Here is a 20,885-nt window from a genome sequence, read left to right as displayed (position 1 = left end):
AGATCCCACGGGCAGGCGCACACAGGGGCTGGCTGCAGGCCGCCCTATCCTGCTCCGTGATCGCCACTGAGATCCCACGGGCAGGCGCACACAGGGGCTGGCTGCAGGCCGCCCTATCCTGCTCCGTGATCATCACTGAGATCCCACGGGCAGGTACACACAGGGGCTGGCTGCAGGCCGCCCTTTCCTGCTTCATGATGGCTGCTGCGATCCCATGGGCAGGTGCACACAGGGGCTGGCTGCAGGCCCCCCTTTCCTGCTGTGGGATCTCCGGTTGCTCATCCCTGGCGGGAGGGCCTGTTGGGGGCATGGCTGCTGGCTGGGGAGCAGCAGTCCCCGCCAGTGCCGGGGGATCTCCCGAGGGAGAGCCGGTTGGGGGCCTGGCCAGTGGCAGATCACTGGGGTCACGCCTGCCAGCCCTGGGTCGGGTTGCACAGGGGTCGCCCGTCATCCGAGTCACAGATAGCAGGCCCGGATGGCGGCGGGGCAGGCAGAATAGCGCTGTCCCATCCTGCCTGCAGTATGCAAATTAGCCGCCATCTTTGTTGGCGGTTAACCACCATCTTGACTGGCAGTTAATTTGCATAGCGCTCTGATTAGCCAATGGGAAGGGTAGCGGTCGTACGCTAATTACCATTTTTCTCTTTTATTAGATAGGATGGTATGGCCGGAAGAGCTCATTAGGGAGAAAGTCAAAGTGGGACTTGGGTCTCTGCCATTCCCTGCCTCTGTCCCAGGAAAGTCACAGGGCTTCCACACACACCCAAGGACCCAGCCTATGTCTGCCTCCCTGGAGCTTCTCACAATTTCTGTGCTGGTTTCTGAGAGCAGTTCAGAGATCCAAAACCTTCTGTCTTTTCTGTGGCATACTTCAGGTTGAGTCCGAAAAGGAAACCAACAGCCCTGATCATTTACCGTCTTATCCAAAGCTGGGTAAAGCCCTACTGGGAGAGCACTTCCTTAAAAATGTATGTTCTCTAAATGAATAAACATCTCTGATGTGAGGACATTCCTGTCATAACATGAATCTATTTAAAGGTGCATCTCTACGTCAAGAGCTATCTGAAGAATTCACATTTTTATCTAAAACAAAAACAAAAATACTGTCCTTCCCATTGTTTGGAGGCACCTGATCCAGTTTGGACAAGTTTGCTGAAGTGTTTGTGTTTTCATTTTAGGTCACGGGCATTACAGTAGCCAAGAACAGTAAAATTTGCATTTTGAAGCCTCTGATTTTACTTTTTGACAAGTTCTTCCTGCACTTCTCACCCTAAATTTTATTTGTGTTTATTTTTCTTCTTCCCTATTACACCGAAAAGGCCTTTATTAGTAAGAAATTATTCTGTTACTTGAATACATCTCTAATGATCTTTCTTTTGAAGTTATGCTCTTCTCTGTTGGTATATAAAAATATGCTCCACTCTAATCTGTTGTAATTAGATGAAGTTGAAGCAGCAATTCCGTCATTGCTTTGATTATTGTCTGTAACCTTCCAAAGAGTTCAAGTAAGTGTACCTTAAGTTGGAGCTGATTATAGGACTAATTCAGAATCTAATTCTGTGTTTCTTCCTATTTTGCTTTTGATCTTGGGGAAACCATAGGAATTTTTAAATAGCAGGCATTTGATTAATAAGATTAAAATATAAAATATATTAGGTCATTATTTTGTAATCTTGTCTTTTTTGATAAAACTTATTTATGCAAATGAGCATAAAATATTAACCAAATTTTTTTCTTCAAGTTGGATTAGATTGTCATTTATTTTGAGTAATATGGATGTCTTATGTTTTTGTCATTACTTAGCCCAGCGGAAGAACTGTATTTTGGAAGTACAGAATCTGGAGAGAAGAAAACTTTAATAGTGTTGACAAATGTAACTAAAAACATAGTGGCATTTAAGGTAAATTTCTGAAATATAGGATAAAGTATGTGTGAAAATTTGACATGGAAAGTGATTTTAGACAATATTAATTGAAAGATTGGTAATTTGGAACTTACACAATGGTTGTATTTATGATCTTTTTAGGTATGTTATACTGCCTTAGCTTATCTAAAATTTTTCCTGGGATCTGTATTTCAATCTTTTATTTACAATAATAGGCTAATGCCCAAATCAATTCCAGGGTTTAACATTTGTTGTAAATAAAAAACCCAAGAAAATCACTGTTCATTATATGAATAGTTCTTAATAATAGTTCTTAAAATAAAATTATAAAATCAAATGTGCATTTTCTCCCAAGTATAGTATATTCAGGAGTATTAGTTTATACTGGATACTAACCTGATATTGGGCATTTAGTGTCACAAGACTGAGTTCACCACATCCCATATTGTAGGTATTACTTCCTTAAGTCCTCTATTTAATTTAAATTTAACCACTAGGATGTCTGGATGTCCTTTGATTATCAGCTGTTTTTTTTTTAATTTTTGAACACTATTGTAACATGTGGATTCAGGTTTTTGAATTTGTGTTAATTCAGGTGATTAGCACATGATAAATATTTAACAGATAGAGTAATTACTTTATTTAAGAGGAAGGCTAAGTGACAATTGGACTTAAAAAATGAGTAAATATTTGTTAAATAGCTTGAGATGCTTTTTTCCTAATGGTGAGCAAAGATATATTTTATGCATAATCATCAAAGCTTATTTCGTAAATTTTGGTTATTGATTAACTGCTAATTTTGTTAAAAGTCCCTTTTAAGCCATTTCCCCAAAAAGCATAGAGGTTATTATGTGACAACTGTATTTATAAACAGGTGAGAACAACTGCTCCGGAAAAATACAGAGTCAAGCCTAGCAACAGCAGCTGTGACCCTGGAGCAACAATTGATATAGTTGTGTCTCCACACGGGGGTAAGTTGTCATAAGATAGCCACTGCACTGTAGGCACCTGTTTTCCCACATGTAAAATGAAATGGGCAAATGGGTCTCCCAAGTCCTTCCCAGCGTTAAATAATTTTCACTTGTTTTTTAATGAGTAAAATTGTTTCAGCTGATATCAGTTGAAATGAATTTCAAAAAATGAATTTCTAAAACTTTCATTTTTAGAACTTTTTCCCTTTTTTACAGTAGTTCCATATCCCTATTTTCCTTACTTTTTTCTAGAATAACGCCTTAAGCCACACACCTAAACTTTGGTAAAGATTCCTGTTCAAATATTTTGCCCTTTTGAACACAGGCTTTGCAGTCTCTGCCCAAGACCGGTTTCTGATAATGGCTGCAGAAATGGAACAGACATCTGGCACAGGCCCAGCAGAATTGGCTCAGTTCTGGAAAGAAGTTCCCAGGAACAAAGTGATGGAGCACAGGTATGCTTTTTACTCACAGGCATTCAAATGTGGTGGGAAAGATCAGAAAAAGACATGTGCCTACGTGGGCTAGGCAGGCATGCCTTCTAGTGCTTGGCAGACATTCAGGCATCTAGTGTGGGCCCTGAGTTCTGTGAGGCTGTGGGGGTGCCCGGGTGAATGAGACCCAGAGTTTCTCAAGATGGTTGCTAACAGCAGACACTTGCTTTCCGGCCAGGCACAAGAATGTGGATGTGTCAACACACAAATATTGTCTGATAACTTCAGTATAAACATGGGTGGGAAGAGTGTGATTTAGCAGTCAGTCAAGGTCCCTGTGATTAGGGACTGAATGGCCACTGATCTTTTTTAACTCTTCTCTAAATTTGATAGATACCTTCTGAAAGTAGAGGGAAAGAGAGCCTTATCATTTAATCTTGATAAGAAAGTCCCTAAGGCTAGGGACTTTGCCGTACTATTTCCTGTCCTTTCAATTTGGTCTTCCCATAGATACCAATAAGAAAATGGTTTAAGATGAGAGTGATCTAAAATTTTTTTCAAACATGGATGGTTTTACATTCCATAGGATCTATCACCTGGCCACTGATCAGTAGGATCTTATATTAATCTCAATAGTGACTCAAACCAATAAGCCTTTTTATGGTTTAACCATGGATGCAAAAGGTATCCCAAAAGAGCGTTCAAAAAATGCAGTCCTCACAAGATCAAAAAGTTCACTCGCAGAGTTAGCTATATTAAGAAAGCAAAAATCTTCATTGTCTCAGGCAGTAAAATAGTATAGTGCAAGCACGTCTCTGGTTTCCCACAAGAAATGTGAGATGACCCCAATCACAGACTCGCTAATCTCTGACACCAGGCAGGTGCTACTGGAACGGGACTTTTCTAGCACTTATGAGACAATGAAGGTTGAGACAACAAATGTCCCTTATAGACCAGGGCCCCTAATGATAAACTCCCATGGGAGCTGGCACAGTCGGACAAAGAGAATGCTGCTTGTCACTTTGTGTCTCTGATCCCCAAGCCTATTCAGCTGGTCACCAGATGCATGCATCTCTCCAGAGAGAATATCCTTAATTGGTCACAAAGCCAAACTCTCAAGACATAGAACAAGACAAAAGGAAAACTTCACTGGGCACATGGTTCTCCTTATGACAAATGACACAAAAGAAAACAATGACGGTCTCTGGGAGGGAAAAGGATCAATAGAAAACAAGAGTACTGCTCTGGCCAGTGTGGGTCAGTGGTTAGAGTGTGGGCCCATGCACCAAAGGGTCAAGGGTTCAATTCCTAGTCAAGGGCACCTGGGTTGTGAGTTGGCTCCCCGCCCCCAGTTGGGGTGCGTGTGGGAGGCAACCAATGGATATCTCTCTCTCTCTCTTTCTCCCTCCCTCCCTCCACTCACTCTGAAAAGCAATGGAAAAAACATATTCAGGGAGGGTTAACAACAACACAAAAGAAAATAAGAGTATGCAACAAAACTCTCTACCAAAACCACTATACCAATACCAAAGGAACTAATTCACACAAATATTTCTCTTTCTAATCTAAATTTGGAAAGGAGGGGACAAGGGCTTTACCTTCTCAGTCTGGTGCTAGAGTGAAATCCAGGAGAGCTGACTTTTTTTTTTAATTGATTTTTTACAGAGAGGAAGGGAGAGGGATAGATAGTTAGAAACATCGATGAGAGAGAAACATCAATCAGCTGCCTCCTGCACACCTCCTACTGGGGATGTGCCCGCAACCAAGGTACATGCCCTTGACCGGAATCGAACCTGGGACCCTTGAGTCCTCAGGCCGGCGCTCTATCCACTGAGCCAAACCGGTTAGGGTGAGAGCTGACTTTTTAAAGAATTCTTACCCTTTGCCAGCTTCTGCCAGTTTCCAGGATCCAACCTGCAGGCTCCCAAATGAGTATGGTGTCTCAGCAGGTCCCATAGTAGGTCACCATACTGTAGGAAAAGGAAAAATAATTTTGCTTTACCTTTCTAGGTTCTTGGCTGAGACCACCCCCACCCCCACAATGGAAGACAGACAACAGGAGAAAAACAAACAGAAGTTTAATATATGTAAACTAGAGGCCTGATGCACGAAATCCGTGCAAGGGGCTCGCGCCCCCCCCCCTCCTGCCATGGCATCTGCCTCTGCCTCTGCCTCGGCCCCCGCCCACTCTGCCTCGGCCCCTGCCAACACAGCTTCATCCAGAAGGTCTTCATCCAGAAGGTCCTCCAGAAGGACGTCTGGTCTAATTAGCATATTATGCTTTTATTATTATAGATCCTCCTGCGTGCATGGGAGGGATCCAGAAAACAATAAAACACCCCCCCAAATGGCCCAGGCCACCACCTTAAATACCATCTACAGTTAAGATGATGTTGGTATAAAGGATCCAGTTATGGGAGGTTATCAGGAAAAGCACAGGAAACAAGGATAAGACTGTTATGTAGATTTAGGTCAGTGCCTTCTCCATTGATAAAAGTTTACAGATTTAGTCTTCTTCCTGGTACAGAGAGGGAGGCACCCTTACAAATGGAGATTCCCTTGTAAATGTAACTCTTTCTTACAAAGGGGTAGCTTCTTTGTTTTCAGAGCTTTTCCGGTGTCTGCTGTTTTTTTGTATTTTTTTTAATGAGGTCAAGATAATATTTGTGCCAAATTCTGTCCCCTTCAAAGATAAATACACTGCTACCTTAGGTAAATCAGGGTAGAGGAATGAGTATTTTTACCTGTGTTACGTATACTTCTGTGGGTTTTTAAAATTTTTATATTTCACTTTTATTTTTAAAAATTAATTTTAAGAAGTTATGTTTCCTTTGAATTTTCATAGGTTAAGATGCCATATTGTTGAGAGCAGTAAACCAACCAGTCTTACATTAAAAGACGGTGCTTTTAACATGTCAGATAAAACCAGTGAAGATATGTGTCTACAAGTAAGTGCTCATACATCCTAACTAAAACAATGCTGTTCATGCTAATTAACATTAGAAATCCATTTTTTCCCACTGACATAAGGAAAACCTTTGGCATAGACACAACAGAAATGCTCTCTTCTTTGTAAAGGGAAACCAAATCACAAATGGTAAGCTGCAAGTTACTTTTGGAGATCTAACGTTTTTAAAGCTCTGGCCATTTTTTTTAAAAGACTTTTTATTGATTTTTAGAGAGGGAGAGAGAGAAACATTGATGACAGAGAAACATCAATCGGCTACCTCCTGCAAGCCCTCTACTGGAGATCAAGCCCGCAACCCGGGCATGTGCCCTGACCAGGAATCTAAGCAGCAGCCCATTATTGCATGGGATGACATCCAGCCAATTGAGCCATACAAGCCAGGGCAAAGTTCTGGCCGTTTTAATTTGAACTAGGAACCATATCGCAAAGTGCATGGTGCTTTGGGATGTAATCAAAGAATTCTGTCTCACAGAAGAGGTACCATGCAGTGCATTACTGGTAAATTAAAAAAAAGACAGAGGATGGAGTACTCTTTCTGAGTAGCTGCTTCCGCTACTTCCAGGGAGTGATTACTTTGCTCCTTTCTCAGCTAGAAATTAGACCTTTTCAAAACAAGAGTAAGCCAATGCACGTCTGTTCACCAAATGAATCTAATTCCTCATTGCATTTCCAGCTACCAGCCTTTCAGAATAAATGGACCCATCCTGTAAATGTGTGGATTTCTAATATTCCTGTTTGTCGTTCACGTGATTAATGTACAGTTTTATTAATACAAATCTTTCATCCTTTTTTCCCTGTTTAGCTCAATCGTTTACTAGAAAGCAATAGAAAGCTTGAAGACCAAGTTCAGCGTTGTATCTGGTTCCAGCAGCTGCTGCTTTCCTTAACAGTGCTCTTGCTTGCTTTTGTCATCTCTTTCTTCTATTTGTTGTACAGCCAAAGAAGTGGTGCTTGGTAGGAAACATGACTCTTTCATCCATTAGTTGGAAAAAGTAAAACCCAGAACTTCTCCACCATGCTACTAACAGTGTCACACATCTGTGCTTCCTAAAAGGAAATGTGCAACACTTAAAGGGGAACAGATACACATCTTGAAAACAAACTGTTAGAATAAAAAAACACTTAAGAAATTGATGAGAGTATAGCTGGTTAGTATAATATGTAAAAGCATATTTGTTGTGTAAATTAATAGTTTAGATATAACTTATTTTTTCTTTTGATTTTAATACTTTTAAAGCTTAAGTTTTATCTTGTGTATATGTTAGCAGAACTGAAAATTTTAACATGCTTTGTTGCAGCCAAAAGAATGAAATCTGATTTTTTTATGACATGATTATTATAGCTGAGCCAACTTATTAGCTTTTCTATACTGTGTATATAGAACATGTATATTGGAACAAAGCATACAGAGTGATTTCTGTAATCATGACTTTGTAATTTTGAGAGTTACTTCTGAAGATGTTAATCAATATTCTTTTGGAATGTAAAACTACTTAAGGCCAAGCCACCTTTTGCCTTTCTTTTCTGTCTTCCTTAACAGCCTGCATTTTATTAGTCTCAGACTTCTTCTTTTCTTTTTTAAAAATATATATTTTTAATGATTTCAGAGAGGGAGGCAGAGGGTGAGAGAGATAGAAACATCAATGAAGAGAATCATTGATCAGCTGCCTCCTGCATGCCCCTGCACTGGGGATCGAGCCTGCAATCCGCGCATGTGCCCTTAACCAGAATCGAACCCGGGACTCTTCAGTCCGCAGGCTGATGCTCTTATCTACCGAGCCAAACCGGCTAGGGCCAGACTTTTTCTTAAACATGTTTTTACCAATTTTAGAGAGAGAGGAAGGGAGAGGTAGAGAGAGAACATCGATGTGAGAAACAAACATCAATTGGCTGCCTCCTACACGTCCCCTTCTGGGGAAGGAGCCCACAACCCAGGCATGTGCCATGACCAAGAATCGAACTAACAATCTCTTGGTGCATGGGACGATGCCCAACCAATTGAGCCACACAGGCCAGGGCTGGGATTTTTTTCTGAACACTCTTCTTTAGATAGAATTTCGAAAACTAAGTTTGGTTGGATTTTCTTTTAATTCTGTTGGTGATGTCCAGAGGGAAAATCTCTTCAGTTCCACTTTCCAGTCTTTTTTATGTCATTTTCATGTTGCTCACTATGGCTGTACCCTCACCCCTTTGCTTCATTTGTTATAAAATCCTGGTCATCTATTGCGCCATCTTCACCCTCTTTCCTTAAAGGAGTTAGATAAAAATTTTTGCAGGGTTAGTTTTTGAGATACATAGCAATAGAATTCGTTTACATTTCAGTTCCTTGTTCAAGTCAGCCATGAAAAGGGAACTTGACAAAAGACTGGAGTATCTATAAGCATGAAAAAAAAAAGCAAAACTCAAGTATCAGCTCTTCACTTACGAGTATAAAACAACTCGTGATGAGCTGTAAAACCTTCAGACCAGGGCTAAGTTACTTGCCTGATTCTCTGCCTTGTCCCAATAATACCCAGGCGGTTCTTAAATTCCTAAAAAGCACCTTGCTATTAAATTAGTTTGTCCTCATTAATATCACCAGTTTCAGTCCATGTTGGTTCACGTGTAAATCTACTTTATATGAAAGAAAAAAATAGCCTGTCTGTAAAATAAATTGTGAGTCTTCATTGAGTCATGTTTGGAGATTCTTTTATTCTGAGGTGTAGTGTTGATAGTTTTCATCTGGAGAAGTTGATGATTCCAAGACTGAGTTATGAAGAGCCATATACTAGAGTCCTTAAAAGGACACTGGTCTGATACTCTGTCTTAATTTGGGTTTTTCTGTTTCAGTTTGCCAACTCCAGACGTGAAAGTGACTGCAGTCCACCCTAAGTACTATCCATAGTATCCCCCTGTGTTTGTGCACAGCGGTTTTCTCTTATATGTTAGATTTCTGGCTTTAATATAATCAAATACAAAAATGTATGTTTTTTGTTCCTCAGCAAATAAACGAGGAAATAATTAGTCAAAATTGGAAATATACTATCTTAACAGTCTTCCTTTAATTTTTCATATGAAAATTCCATTGATTCACTAAAATGTTCTTCCTTAATGTCTGGTCAGTTGAATTTAATAACATATCTTATTAACATTTGTATGTCTGTTAAATGTGACTAGCAATATTACTGAAAATTTACCATAAAATCAAAGGCATTAAACTTGTGTACTTGTCTTGATTAATCATTGTTTTTACATATGATTTTATTCTGTCTTACTTGATTTTATTTAATCACATTTGTATGATTATTTTTGGTACTTTTTAATTATTTTATTTTGAATCATGTCATTACTTTTTCATGACCAAATTACCAAGAACCAACGTATATGTAGATTTAGATTGTTTTCACTTGATGGAAATGAATAGATTTTTGCATGAAAACATTGAGATATCATTAGTTTGATCTGCAAGTTGCCTAAAAATGCAATTGCTGGTAAACCTAGCCTCAAATTTCATAATGATAGCATACCTTTTTATATATTGCCACTAATTTTGACTGGATTTAATAGCACTTTATTGTACAATTGCAAAAAAATATATTCCTAGAATTGTTGCCAGTGTAATTTCTCTAATGTTCTGGTGCTTTTCATATATTTTCAGTATTTTATTACTATATTGGTATTTTCTTTGTATAAATTGATCAAAGAACATGTTTTCTATTTTAATATGTTTTAGAAAAATAACTACATTTATGAAATAAATATCATCAGGAAAAAAATCTCTGGTCTCTAATTGATAAAGCATCTTAAAACCAATGTTCAGGCTCATTCTGATCTTTTAAAGGTCACATTAATTTCTTTTGCACTTGTTTTGCATTTTTATAAGGACATCCCTGCAAACTTCCAAAGATGCACGTGTTTTATCAGGTGATCTGTCCTTACTGTGTTCCTTTTCCTGGCCCCGTGTCAGGGTCTGGCTTCTCTTCACTGGAGCTCTCTTTTCCTCAGACTTAGCATTGGAATCACTGTCACACAGGGGGCTCCATTGTGAGACCTATAGCCAGAGCTACTCCATTTCCCCCGCTATCCCGATATCCACCCACATACCTTCCTGTCTGACTACTGAGCACATACATGGAAGGCAGTCCTTGTGAGGAGGTCCTGGTGCAATGGGCATAGATATGGGCATGGTTGAGGGTTGGTATGATCCCCTTGCCACTAGAAAATACAACCTCCCGGTGGCAGCTACTGCTCCATTGAAGTAAAATGAATAAGACAGGTCTATCTTCTAAACAGAAAAAGAGGTAGAAATACAAACCCATTGGAGAAAATAAAAATTGATTTACAAAGAAAAGGGTAACCTAACAAGAAGTGCCACAGCTACTGTGGTGGGCATGGTCTCCTTTCCTAAAGGACATGATTTCTAGGAAACAGAAGAGCTCCTGTGGGGAGAGCTCCCGCTAGGAATACCCGGGTACTTTACAACAATCCAGCTCTTTCTCGCTCAAATTTTCACCAGCAACTCAAAGTATCCTGATGCAGAACAACATGGGACCCCAGAGGCCGATAGAGACGGATATAGTAACCCATAGTGAGTTCAAACTTTAATGTTGACAACAGATGAAGAATTGGATTTGTATTTTGGGGGATGTAATGTTCTAAGATGAGAGTTACAGTTAGTGAGGTTGCTCACATAGGGCCAAAATCAGAACTGAAATCTGGTCTTCACCTTAGACAAACCTCTTTAGGAAGGCTCCTTCCTCACCATATCTCCACTTCTATCTCACTCCCTGTTTTTTCTTCCATTCTAATGTCTATTTCCATCACTCTAACAAAACAGTACTTCCTAAAGTCCAGCAATTACCTCCTTGTCATTTATCAATGGACATACTTCAGCCTGAATTTGAAGTGAGCTCTTACAGCAGCATTCGGCTACCAACCACTAGGTTTCTGAGACGATGAACTCCTGTTTTTCTTCTCCCATCAACACTCCTTAGTGTCCTTTACTGGCTCATCTTCCTCCACCAAGTCTTTAAGATGTTAAAGTTAGAACTGGGATCTCTTCCACACCCAGGGCTATACTTAGCATCAGTAAGCCATTAACCCTTGGATAATCTAACAAGACATCTGTTCTGTCTAGACATACATATCTACCATCAACTCGGCAGTTCCAGGTATTCATCACAAAATATCAAAAGCCACTCATGATCTTCCCCTGAACCTAGTTTTCCAGACCCCATCTCAATGGATGGCACCACCCCCACCCATTTATACCAGCTACAAACCTGACCTTTATCCTTGATCCCACAGGACCCCTCCCCTCTCTAATTCTCTCCCTCTCCTCTGTCAGCGCCCCCCCCCCCTCCACTTCTTTAATCTACAGTATCTCCCACCTGGACTTCTGCAACAATCGCAGGAAGTGTCTGGACATGCCCTTAGACTCTGCAGTCCTATCTCCATATTGCATTCAAGGATATTTGGGACCCATTGAAATTGCACATCCTCTCATGTCACTCCCCAGATTAAAGCCCTGAAGTGGCTTCCATGGATCTTAGCCCATGATTAAATTTCCTAACTGGGCCTACAAATTCCTGAATGATCTGGCCCTTCCCACCCTTTCCTGCCTCACTACCCCTTTCTCCCTCTTTATGGTCTGGTTATGTCTCTGCCTGGAATTCTCCAACTCAACCACCCACCTTCACCTCTTCACCCTGGCTCTCAGATCAACATTTGCTCAGAAAAGGTCCCTCTCCTCCCACTCTCACCACTTTTATTCCACATTGTATTGGGAGTCCTAGCCAGATAAATTAGGCAAGAAATAAAAACAAAAGGCATCCAAATTGTAAAAGAAGAAATAAAATTCACAATTTGCAGATAACACGGTATTAGATAGAGAAACCATATAGTCTTCCAAAGAACTATTATATCTAACCAATGAATTCAGTAAAGTTGCAAGATACAAAATCAATATGTAATATTTTGTGTTTTTATACAGTAATAATGAACTATCAGAAAAATAAATTAAGAAAATCCCATTTATCATTGCATCAAAAAGAATAAAATACCTAGGAATAAATTTAAGGAGGTGAAAGACCTGTACACCAAAAATTATGACATTAATGAAAGAAACTGAAGATGACACAAATAAATAGAGGTTCTGCTCCTTGATTGGAAGAATTAATGTTGTTTAAATGTCCATACTATCCAAAACAATCTAAAGATTCAATGCAATTCCTTTCAAATTTCCAATGGCAGTTTTTCACAGAAATAGAAAAAAAATTTAAATTTGTATGGAACTACAAAAGATCCTGATTCGCCAAAGCAAACTTGAGAAAGAACAAAGCTGATGGCATTATGCCCCCTTGATTTTAAACTATATTACAAAGCTACAGTAATCAAAACAGTATGTTACTGGCATAAAAACAGACATTAGACCAATGGAACAGAATAAAGAACCTAGAAATAAACCCATGCATATATCATCAATTAATTTACAACAAAAGAAACAAGAATATACAATGGAGAAAGAACAGTCTCTTCAATAAATGGTGTTGGGAAAACTGTACAGCCACATGCAAAAGAATGAAACTAGACCACTGCCTCATACCACACACAAAAACTAACTCAAAATTGATTGATTGAAATTTAAGACCTGAAAACATAAAACTCCTACAAGAAAACAAAGGCAGTAAGCTTGACATCTGTCTTGGCAATGATTATTTTTATTTGATTTCAAAAATAAAGGCAACAAAAGTAGAAAGAAACAAGTGAGACTATGTCAAACTAAAAATCTTCTGCACAGCAAACCATCAATAAAATGAAAAGGAAACCTAATGAATGAGAGTAAATATTTGCAAATCATATCTGATAAGGTGCCAGTATCCGAGATACATGAAGAACTCATACAAGTAAATAACAAAAAACAATGACAAAACAATTTTAAGAAGGGCAAAAGATCTGAATAGACAATTTTCTATACAAGTGACCAACAGGTACATGTAAAGATACTCAACATCACTAATCATTAGGGAAGTGCAAGTCTAAGTCACAATGCGACATCACCTTACACCTGTTACAATGCTATTATCAAAAAGACAAGAGACAACAAGTGTTGTCAGGGATGTGGATAAAAGGGAACTTTTGTGCACTGTTGGTGGGGATACAGACTAGTGCAGCCACTATGGCAAACAGTATGGAGGCTCCTCAAAAAAGTTAAAAATAGAACTACCATATGATCCAGCAATTCCACTTCTCGGTATTTACCTGAAGAAAATAAAAACACTAACTGAAATAGGTATATGCACCCCCCTGTTCATTACAGCATAATTTACTATAGCCAAGATATGGAAACAACCTAAGTGTCCACCAATGGATGAATGAATAAAGAAAACGTATTTATGTGTACTTCCTGTGGATTTGCATTTCCATGTCATATTTTACCCCCTACAGCTAGTTTATATTTTAGTCATGACCAGATTGCATATGTCTGACTCCCCCTTCCTTCTCATCCCTATTTGGAGCAATATTTTTCTGTTATCTTTCTGTGGGTCTGTTAAATGTGTGAAACACTTTTGCAATTCACTACGATGAAAGCTCACTGTGGGAGCCAGCCTCATTGCTCTGCTCTGCAGGGTTTCAGCCAACCCACACACAGCTTTGAGCCTGAGCTCCTGGCCCACAGGCAGTAACCACCTCCAGGAAACACACCCATCTTTGTTGCCTTTTTTTCACAAAGGGCAAATCCAAGCAGACCTCAAGGGCAGTATGAGTATCCTAACTTAGGGGACTTTATTGCATGAAGTATGTATAAAGTTAATGGCATTTTTAAAGTATTGGCAGACTTGGATATAACTACATATAATTGTTTCATCTCACCCTGTTTCTCTGTGTGTTAATGGCATTTCCTTTTTGAGTCTTGTTTTCCATCTTGATGTTTCTCTGAAGGCAGAAATTCTGCTGAGAACTTCACTTCATGCCAGAGGGCAGATGCTCCTCTACTTACAATGGTATTATGTCCCAATGAACCAATCGTAAATTGAAAATATCTTAATTCAAAAATGCATTTAAGCCCTAGCTGGTTTGGCTCAGTGAATAGAGTGTTGACCTGTGGACTGAAGGGTCCCGGGTTCGATTCTGGTCAAGGGCACATGCGTGGGTTGCGGGTTCGATCCCCAGTGGGGGGCGTGCAGGAGGCAGCCAATCAATGATTCTCTCTCATTGCTGTTTCTATCTCTCTCTCTCCTTTCCTCTCTGAAATAAAAATATATTTTAAAAAAATGCATTTAATACACCTAATAGATATACATTCTAATTTTCCCAGGTTGAGATATAATTAACAGATAACATTGTGTAAGTTTAAGGTATACAATGTGATGACTTGGCACGCATATATATTATGAAATTGTTATTACAATGAGGTTAGTTAACACATCCATGATATGACACATTAACATTTTTTTGTTGTAGTTGTTGTGGAGAAGACATTTGAGCTGATTACTGAGAAACAGCAGACACAGGAGAACAGAGTGGAAGTTCCCCTTTTGTAATGAACATATACATTTCTAAGGGAAATCTCCATTTGTGTCTCCCTCTCTGTACCAGGAAGGAAGGGGTGACTCTAGATCTCCAGAAACTCGTATCAGTGGAGAAGGCATCAATTTAAATCTGCATAGCAACCTTACCTTTGTATTCTTCTTTTCCTGGTCATGTCCCACAACTGCCAGCCATCCCAAAAAAACTTCTTTTGTCTTTAGCTGGGGATGGTATTTCCATTTCAGAGAGTTACTCAGTTTTCCTGAGTACAGGAGGGATATCAGCCAAGAACCTAAAAAGGTAGAAGAAAAATGATTTTTCCTCCTCTACACAGCCATAGACAATATCTAAGTGTGTGCCCTATGTTGTAATAAAACTTTATTTCTAAAAACAAGTGGTAGGTCAGATTTAGTTTATAGTCTGTAGTTTCCAACCCATCCTAGAATATTCCACTGCCTCATCAATGATCTGGGGTACAGCCTGGGAGTCTGTATTTACAAAAATCTCCCAGGTGATGCTAGTGTTACTATTCGCTGACAAGGGCTTCATAATTTGACCCCTTCGGTATTTTTACAGCATCATCTTTGCCTCTTCCTCTTCAATTCTCAACTCCAGCCATGTTTTACTTTCAGTTCCCTGGAAGGGTCAGGAATAACTGCTGACTGTCTCCTAGGCAGTACCCTCTGCCAGAAACACACTCTCTGCTCCTTTGCTTCACCCAGTGGATTGTTATTTATGCCTTGGGTTCTGCTCGGTATCACTTTCTCCAGGAAGGTTTCTGGATGCCACTATCCTCCCTCATAGGTGAAATTTCTCCCTCACTCATCTTTGGATCCCCAGGGCACAGCCCAATGCCTGATACTGTATGGGTTGTTGAACAAATACATGTTGAATTAATGAATAAATAAATGAATCAGAGAAATGATGTACTATCTAAAAGTCAAACGTTTTATCTCAGCTGGAGTCTTCACAGCCAGCTTTGCCTTACATAATAGCTATAAATGATCATGCTTTTCCAAAGGCATTTATTCCTTCTAACAATTCAGTAAAAGTGACCAATAAAACTACTAAAGTTGACCTAAATCATGTAATTTAAAGGTGACAAAAATTTGAACAAATATAAAAACTTAATAATTTCTTAGTATAGTAGTCCCCCATTAGCTGTGAGTTTACTTTCCACATCTTTAGTTACTTGTTGACTATGGTCCAAAAATATGAAATTTCCCCCAAACATCAACATTGTCTGCTCTTGACATCCAACCATCAACATCATCATGCCTTGATGACCCAAGACCACTCAAAGCAGATGATCCTCTCCTGACATATAATCAGGTCAATAGTGCCCTAACACTATGTCACAATGCCTATGCCATTCACCTCACTTCATCTCATAGGCATTTTATCATCTCATGTAATCACAAGAAGGAGGGTAAGTATAGTACAACTAGAGGCCCGGTGCACAAAAATTCGTGCACGGTGTGGGGGGGGGTCCCTAGCCCGGCCTTACGCCCATTTGCAGTCCAGGACCCCTTGGGGGATGTCCACCTGTTGACTTAGGCCCACTCCCCGAGGGATCAGGCCTAAGCTTGCAGTCAGACATACTTCTGGCAGCCAGGGAGCCCTTGGGGGATGTCTGACTAAAGGCTTAGGCCCCCAAGGGATCAGGTCTAAACCGTTAGTTGGACATTCTTAGTGCTGCCACGGAGGTGGGAGAGGCTTCTGCCACCACCACTGCGCTGGCCAGCCATGAGCCAGGTTCTGGCTGAGTGGCACTCCCCATATGGAAGTGCACTGACCACCAGGGGGCAGCTCCTGCATTGAGCGTCTGCCCCCTGGTGGCCAGTGCACATCATAGCAACCGGTCATTCTGCAGTTCAGTCAATTTGCATATTAGCCTTTTATTATTATTATATAGGATGTCCCTATTTCCCCTCTTTTGCCCCCTCTACCCAGCTCTTGCCCCCCACTTCTCTCTGGCCATCACCATACTGTTGTCTGTGTCCATGGGTTGTGCATATATTTTCTTTGGCTAATCCCTTCTTTAAATTCACTTCTTTAAATTTTTATTTTCAGATTAGTGCTTATAACTGCACTATTATATATTTTCTATTATATCATTTAGAATTAAGATATTTTTTAATTGAACCCTTGTAAATTTTAGCACAATTTAATAAATTATGCTAGAAGCAATTAGGAGATTTTTCATGTAATGCAGATACATTTCAATTAATATTTTATTAATTTTTTAATATTTTAATTTGAAATAATCTCATACATGTAAAAAAAACTATAAAATACTACAGCATATTATATGTACCCTTCACCCAATTTCTTAGGTGTTAATAATTTAAACATAACCATTATACAACTAACAAAATTTGGAATATATTTTTCTTATAATCTCTTTAATGTTACTTAATCCATTTACTTTGTTTTTGTTAATCTTCACCCAAGGATATTTTTCCATTGAATTTTAGAGAGAGTGAAGGGAAAGGGAGAGACACATTGATTGGTTGCCTCCTGCACATGCTTTGATAGGGACTGGGGATCAAGCCAGCAACTGAGGTACATGCCCTTGACTGGAATCGAACCTGGGACCTTTCAGTCCACGGGCTAATACTCTATTCACTGAGCAAAACAGGCTGCAGCTTAATTCTACTACTTTTAATCTATATGTGTCTTTATATTTAAAGTGGGTTTTGTTTTTGATTCACCCTCATAATCTGTCTTTTAATTGGTGTTATGCCACTACTGACTTTCAGAGTGCTTACTGATAGGTGGCTTGCGCTGGCGGCTCACGCTGTCCCGCCCTGCCTGCAGTATGCAAATTAGCCGCCATCTTAGTTGGCAGTTAATTTGCATACCGTGCTGATTAGCCAATGGAGGCATAGCGAAGGTATGGTCAATTGCCATGTTTGTCTATTATTAGATAGGATAAGATATTTTGAGAGTGTGAGAGAGAGAGAGGGACCACATTCACATAGCATTTATTATAGCATATTATTATAATTGTTCTATTTTATTATTAGTTATTGTTAATCTCTTACTGTACCTAGTCTAGAAATTTATCATAGGTATGTATGTATAGGACAAAAATAGTATATATAGGACTCCATATTATCTGCAGTTTCAGGCATCCATTGGGGGTTCCTGGAATATATCCCCCAAGGATAATGGGGGAATAGTGTATGCTGCAAGTATTACTTGATTGAATGCATTGTTTTCTCTCTTTAACTCTAATGTCATCAAAATTAGTGGTACTGAAGGCTAGGCCAGTCTACTGTTCATTACTGGTCCACATAAGTACAGAAATGGAGAGTGAGCATTCAGAAACTTTTTGCCAACTTTACAGAATAATTTCATTGCATGTGAATCTTACAAAAAGAATTGTATTTCACTATAGATATTTTGAGAAGCACTGCTCTAACTCTTCTGTTCTGGGTTACACCATCTAGTGCAGTGGTTCTCAACCTTCCTAATGTCACGACCCTTTAATACAGTTCCTCATGTTGTGGTGACCCCCAATTTCATTGTTACAAATTGAACATAATTAAAGTATAGTGATTAATCACAAAAACAATATGTAATCATATATGTGTTTTCCGATGGTCTTAGGCGACCCCTGTGAAAGGGTCGTTCGACCCCCAAAGGGGTCGCGACCCACAGGTTGAGAACCACTGATCTAGTGGTTTTTCAATAGGCTGTGATTTTTGCCCCTCTATCAAGGGGACAATCGTCAATGTCTAGTGATATTTTTGATCCTCAAAATTGCAAAGTCTGGGCAGGTTCTATTGGTATCTAGTGAGGAGACACCAGGGATACTGTTCAACATACCATAGTGCATAGGGTAGCCCCTACAACAAATAATCATCCAGCCCCAAATGTCAATAGTGCTGAGTTTGCAAAATCCTGATCTAAGGATGTAAACTCATATTCTGAAGCCATTTTAGATCCAAATTTTTTTTCATTGTTCTCTTTTCAGCTGATGAGTTGCTTCTTCCCATCAGAACCACAAACAGAAAAGTCACATGCTTACACCGATTTCATAACATTTTGCTCTTCTTCCTCAGGTCAAAGATTCTTCCCTCTTTCACCTAACACCCTTGTTTCCTGCATAGCAAAGCAAAAAGAGAAGCATGATATGATTATTTTGCTACAAGAGGGTCTCATGACCCTTTTCCCCTATCATCAGTTTTCTGACAGCAAAGTCTTTGGTTTCTTGTATTTAGAACATGTGCTAGCACTAATTTGAAAGCAATGCTGAGATGTTCACATTACAAAACTTCTCTGCTGACCTTTCTGGCAACCATCTCAAAGAGGACTACATTAAATCTCTTTTCTTGTTAGACTTGAAGTTGCTGTTCAAGCTTCTTGAAAATAACATTTCAAACACATGACAACAAGTTCGAATAAATTTTGCTAAAGAATGCCCTGACCGGTTTGGCTCAGTGGATAGAGTGTCGGCCTGCGGACTCAGGGGTCCCAGGTTCGATTCCAGTCAGGGGCATGTACCTTGGTTGTGGGCACATCCCCAGTGGGGAGTGTGCAGGAGGCAGCTGATCGATGTTTCTGACTATCCCTCTAAAAAAAAATCAATAAAAATATATTTTAAAAAAAGAAAAAATAGGAAATTATATATGTATTGTTGTTGCTTATTTGCATTACTACTAGAAATCATTTCATTTCTATTAGTTTTCTTTCCATGACCTGATCCATTTCTTCCTTTTGGCAGGGTCAATTGCTACTTACAGATAAACATGCTCAGTGGCAACTAGGCTACTATCTGCATGTGAACAATGAACTTGAACCCAATATATTTCCTCAACATCTTATAAATGAGGTCTTTGCAATCTTTATTGAAGCCATTATTTAAAATAATCTTCCACCCCACCAGTGTGCCTCAGTGGTCGATCATCTACCTATGAACCAGGAGGTCAGGGTTCTAATCTCAGTCAGGGCACATGCCTGGGTTGTGGGCTCGATCCCCAGTGCAGGAGGCAGCCAATTGATGATTCTCTCTCATCACGGATGTTTCTATTTCTTTCTCCCTCTCCTTTCCTCTCTGAAATCAATAAAAACATATTTTCAACATATAAAATAATCTTCCTTTTCTTGCTGTGGCCTGCTATTATTTTTATTTATTTTTTTAAAATATATTTTATTGATTTTTTACAGAGAGGAAGGGAGAAGGATAGAGAGTTATAAACATCGATGAGAGAGAAACATCGATCAGCTGCCTCCTGCACACCGCCCACTGGGGATATGCCCGCAACCAAAGTACATGCCCTTGACTGGAATCGAACCTGGGACCTTTCATTCCGCAGGCCGACACTCTATTCACTGAGCCAAACCGGTTAGGGCTATTATTTTTATTTTTAAAATGATGATTGTTTCTAATGTGTTAATTTAACAAAATTCTGGCTATAAAGGTTCTGGTTGGTATGTTACAATAAGAGTACTTTTTGAGTGCTCACTATATGCCAGTTACTGTTCTAAGCACTTTACATATATTATAATTTAATCTTTATGACAAACCTACATAATAGGTACTATCATTGTTCTCTCTTTACAGATGAGGAAACTGAGGCACATCGAGGTGATGTGACTTGGCCAAGGTTATAAAAATAGTGAGCAACATGGCTAAGATCCAAACCCAAGTGTGCTGTGTCCAGAAGCTGTGATCTTTCCCATCCTTCCTCTCTTGTAAGTTGGGAGTCACATAAACAAATGCAAGTAGAGCAGGAAATAGAAAACTATGGTTTGTGTGCTATCAGGCTGGTCACAAGAAGAGCCACGTGGAAACTAACATAAATAAGTTCTGTATCTTTAGGAACTGTATCTTACTTAGTCTTGTTTCTCCCACAGGCTTGTAGTGTATCACTACCATGCCTCTCACAGAGTAAGTGGTCAGTTGGTATTTGTAGATTTGCCCCATACTAGAAGTTGGTCACCCACGTATTCTCCTCCACTCACCCCATGTTCACCCCTCTGTGATTTGTAAGTGGTCTGGAACCAGTAGCTTCAAAACCATGCATTTTCTCCCTGGATAGCCTCTGATAACATCCCATGACCACATCTGTGCTGTGGTCTTTGTCTCTACCTGCCCATTTTTTCCTCTT

The 20,885-nt window shown here is 39.5% G+C and overlaps 1 protein-coding gene across 2 annotated transcripts in view; it reads left to right on the top strand.

Moving 5' to 3' along the window:
* The window catches only part of MOSPD2 (motile sperm domain containing 2), a 41,202-nt gene extending 31,267 nt beyond the window's left edge, over positions 1-9,935 (top strand). The window contains exons 11-15 of one of the 2 annotated variants that reach the window (XM_005871877.2): positions 1,804-1,900; positions 2,760-2,856; positions 3,182-3,311; positions 6,136-6,238; positions 9,088-9,935. In XM_005871877.2, coding sequence (XP_005871939.2) covers positions 1,804-1,900; positions 2,760-2,856; positions 3,182-3,311; positions 6,136-6,238; positions 9,088-9,129 — 469 coding nt within the window. In that variant the 3' untranslated portion in view covers positions 9,130-9,935. Of the gene's footprint in view, positions 1-1,803; positions 1,901-2,759; positions 2,857-3,181; positions 3,312-6,135; positions 6,239-7,060; positions 7,827-9,087 lie in introns of those variants that run through there. The other variant, XM_005871876.2, reaches the window with a different exon arrangement.
* Positions 9,936-20,885: the final 10,950 nt, after the last annotated feature.

The sequence above is a fragment of the Myotis brandtii genome, unplaced genomic scaffold (genome assembly GCF_000412655.1).
Source record: "Myotis brandtii unplaced genomic scaffold, ASM41265v1 scaffold359, whole genome shotgun sequence".
Classification (NCBI taxonomy): Eukaryota; Metazoa; Chordata; class Mammalia; order Chiroptera; family Vespertilionidae; genus Myotis; species Myotis brandtii.
This window is presented reverse-complemented; position numbering and strand designations above follow the sequence as displayed.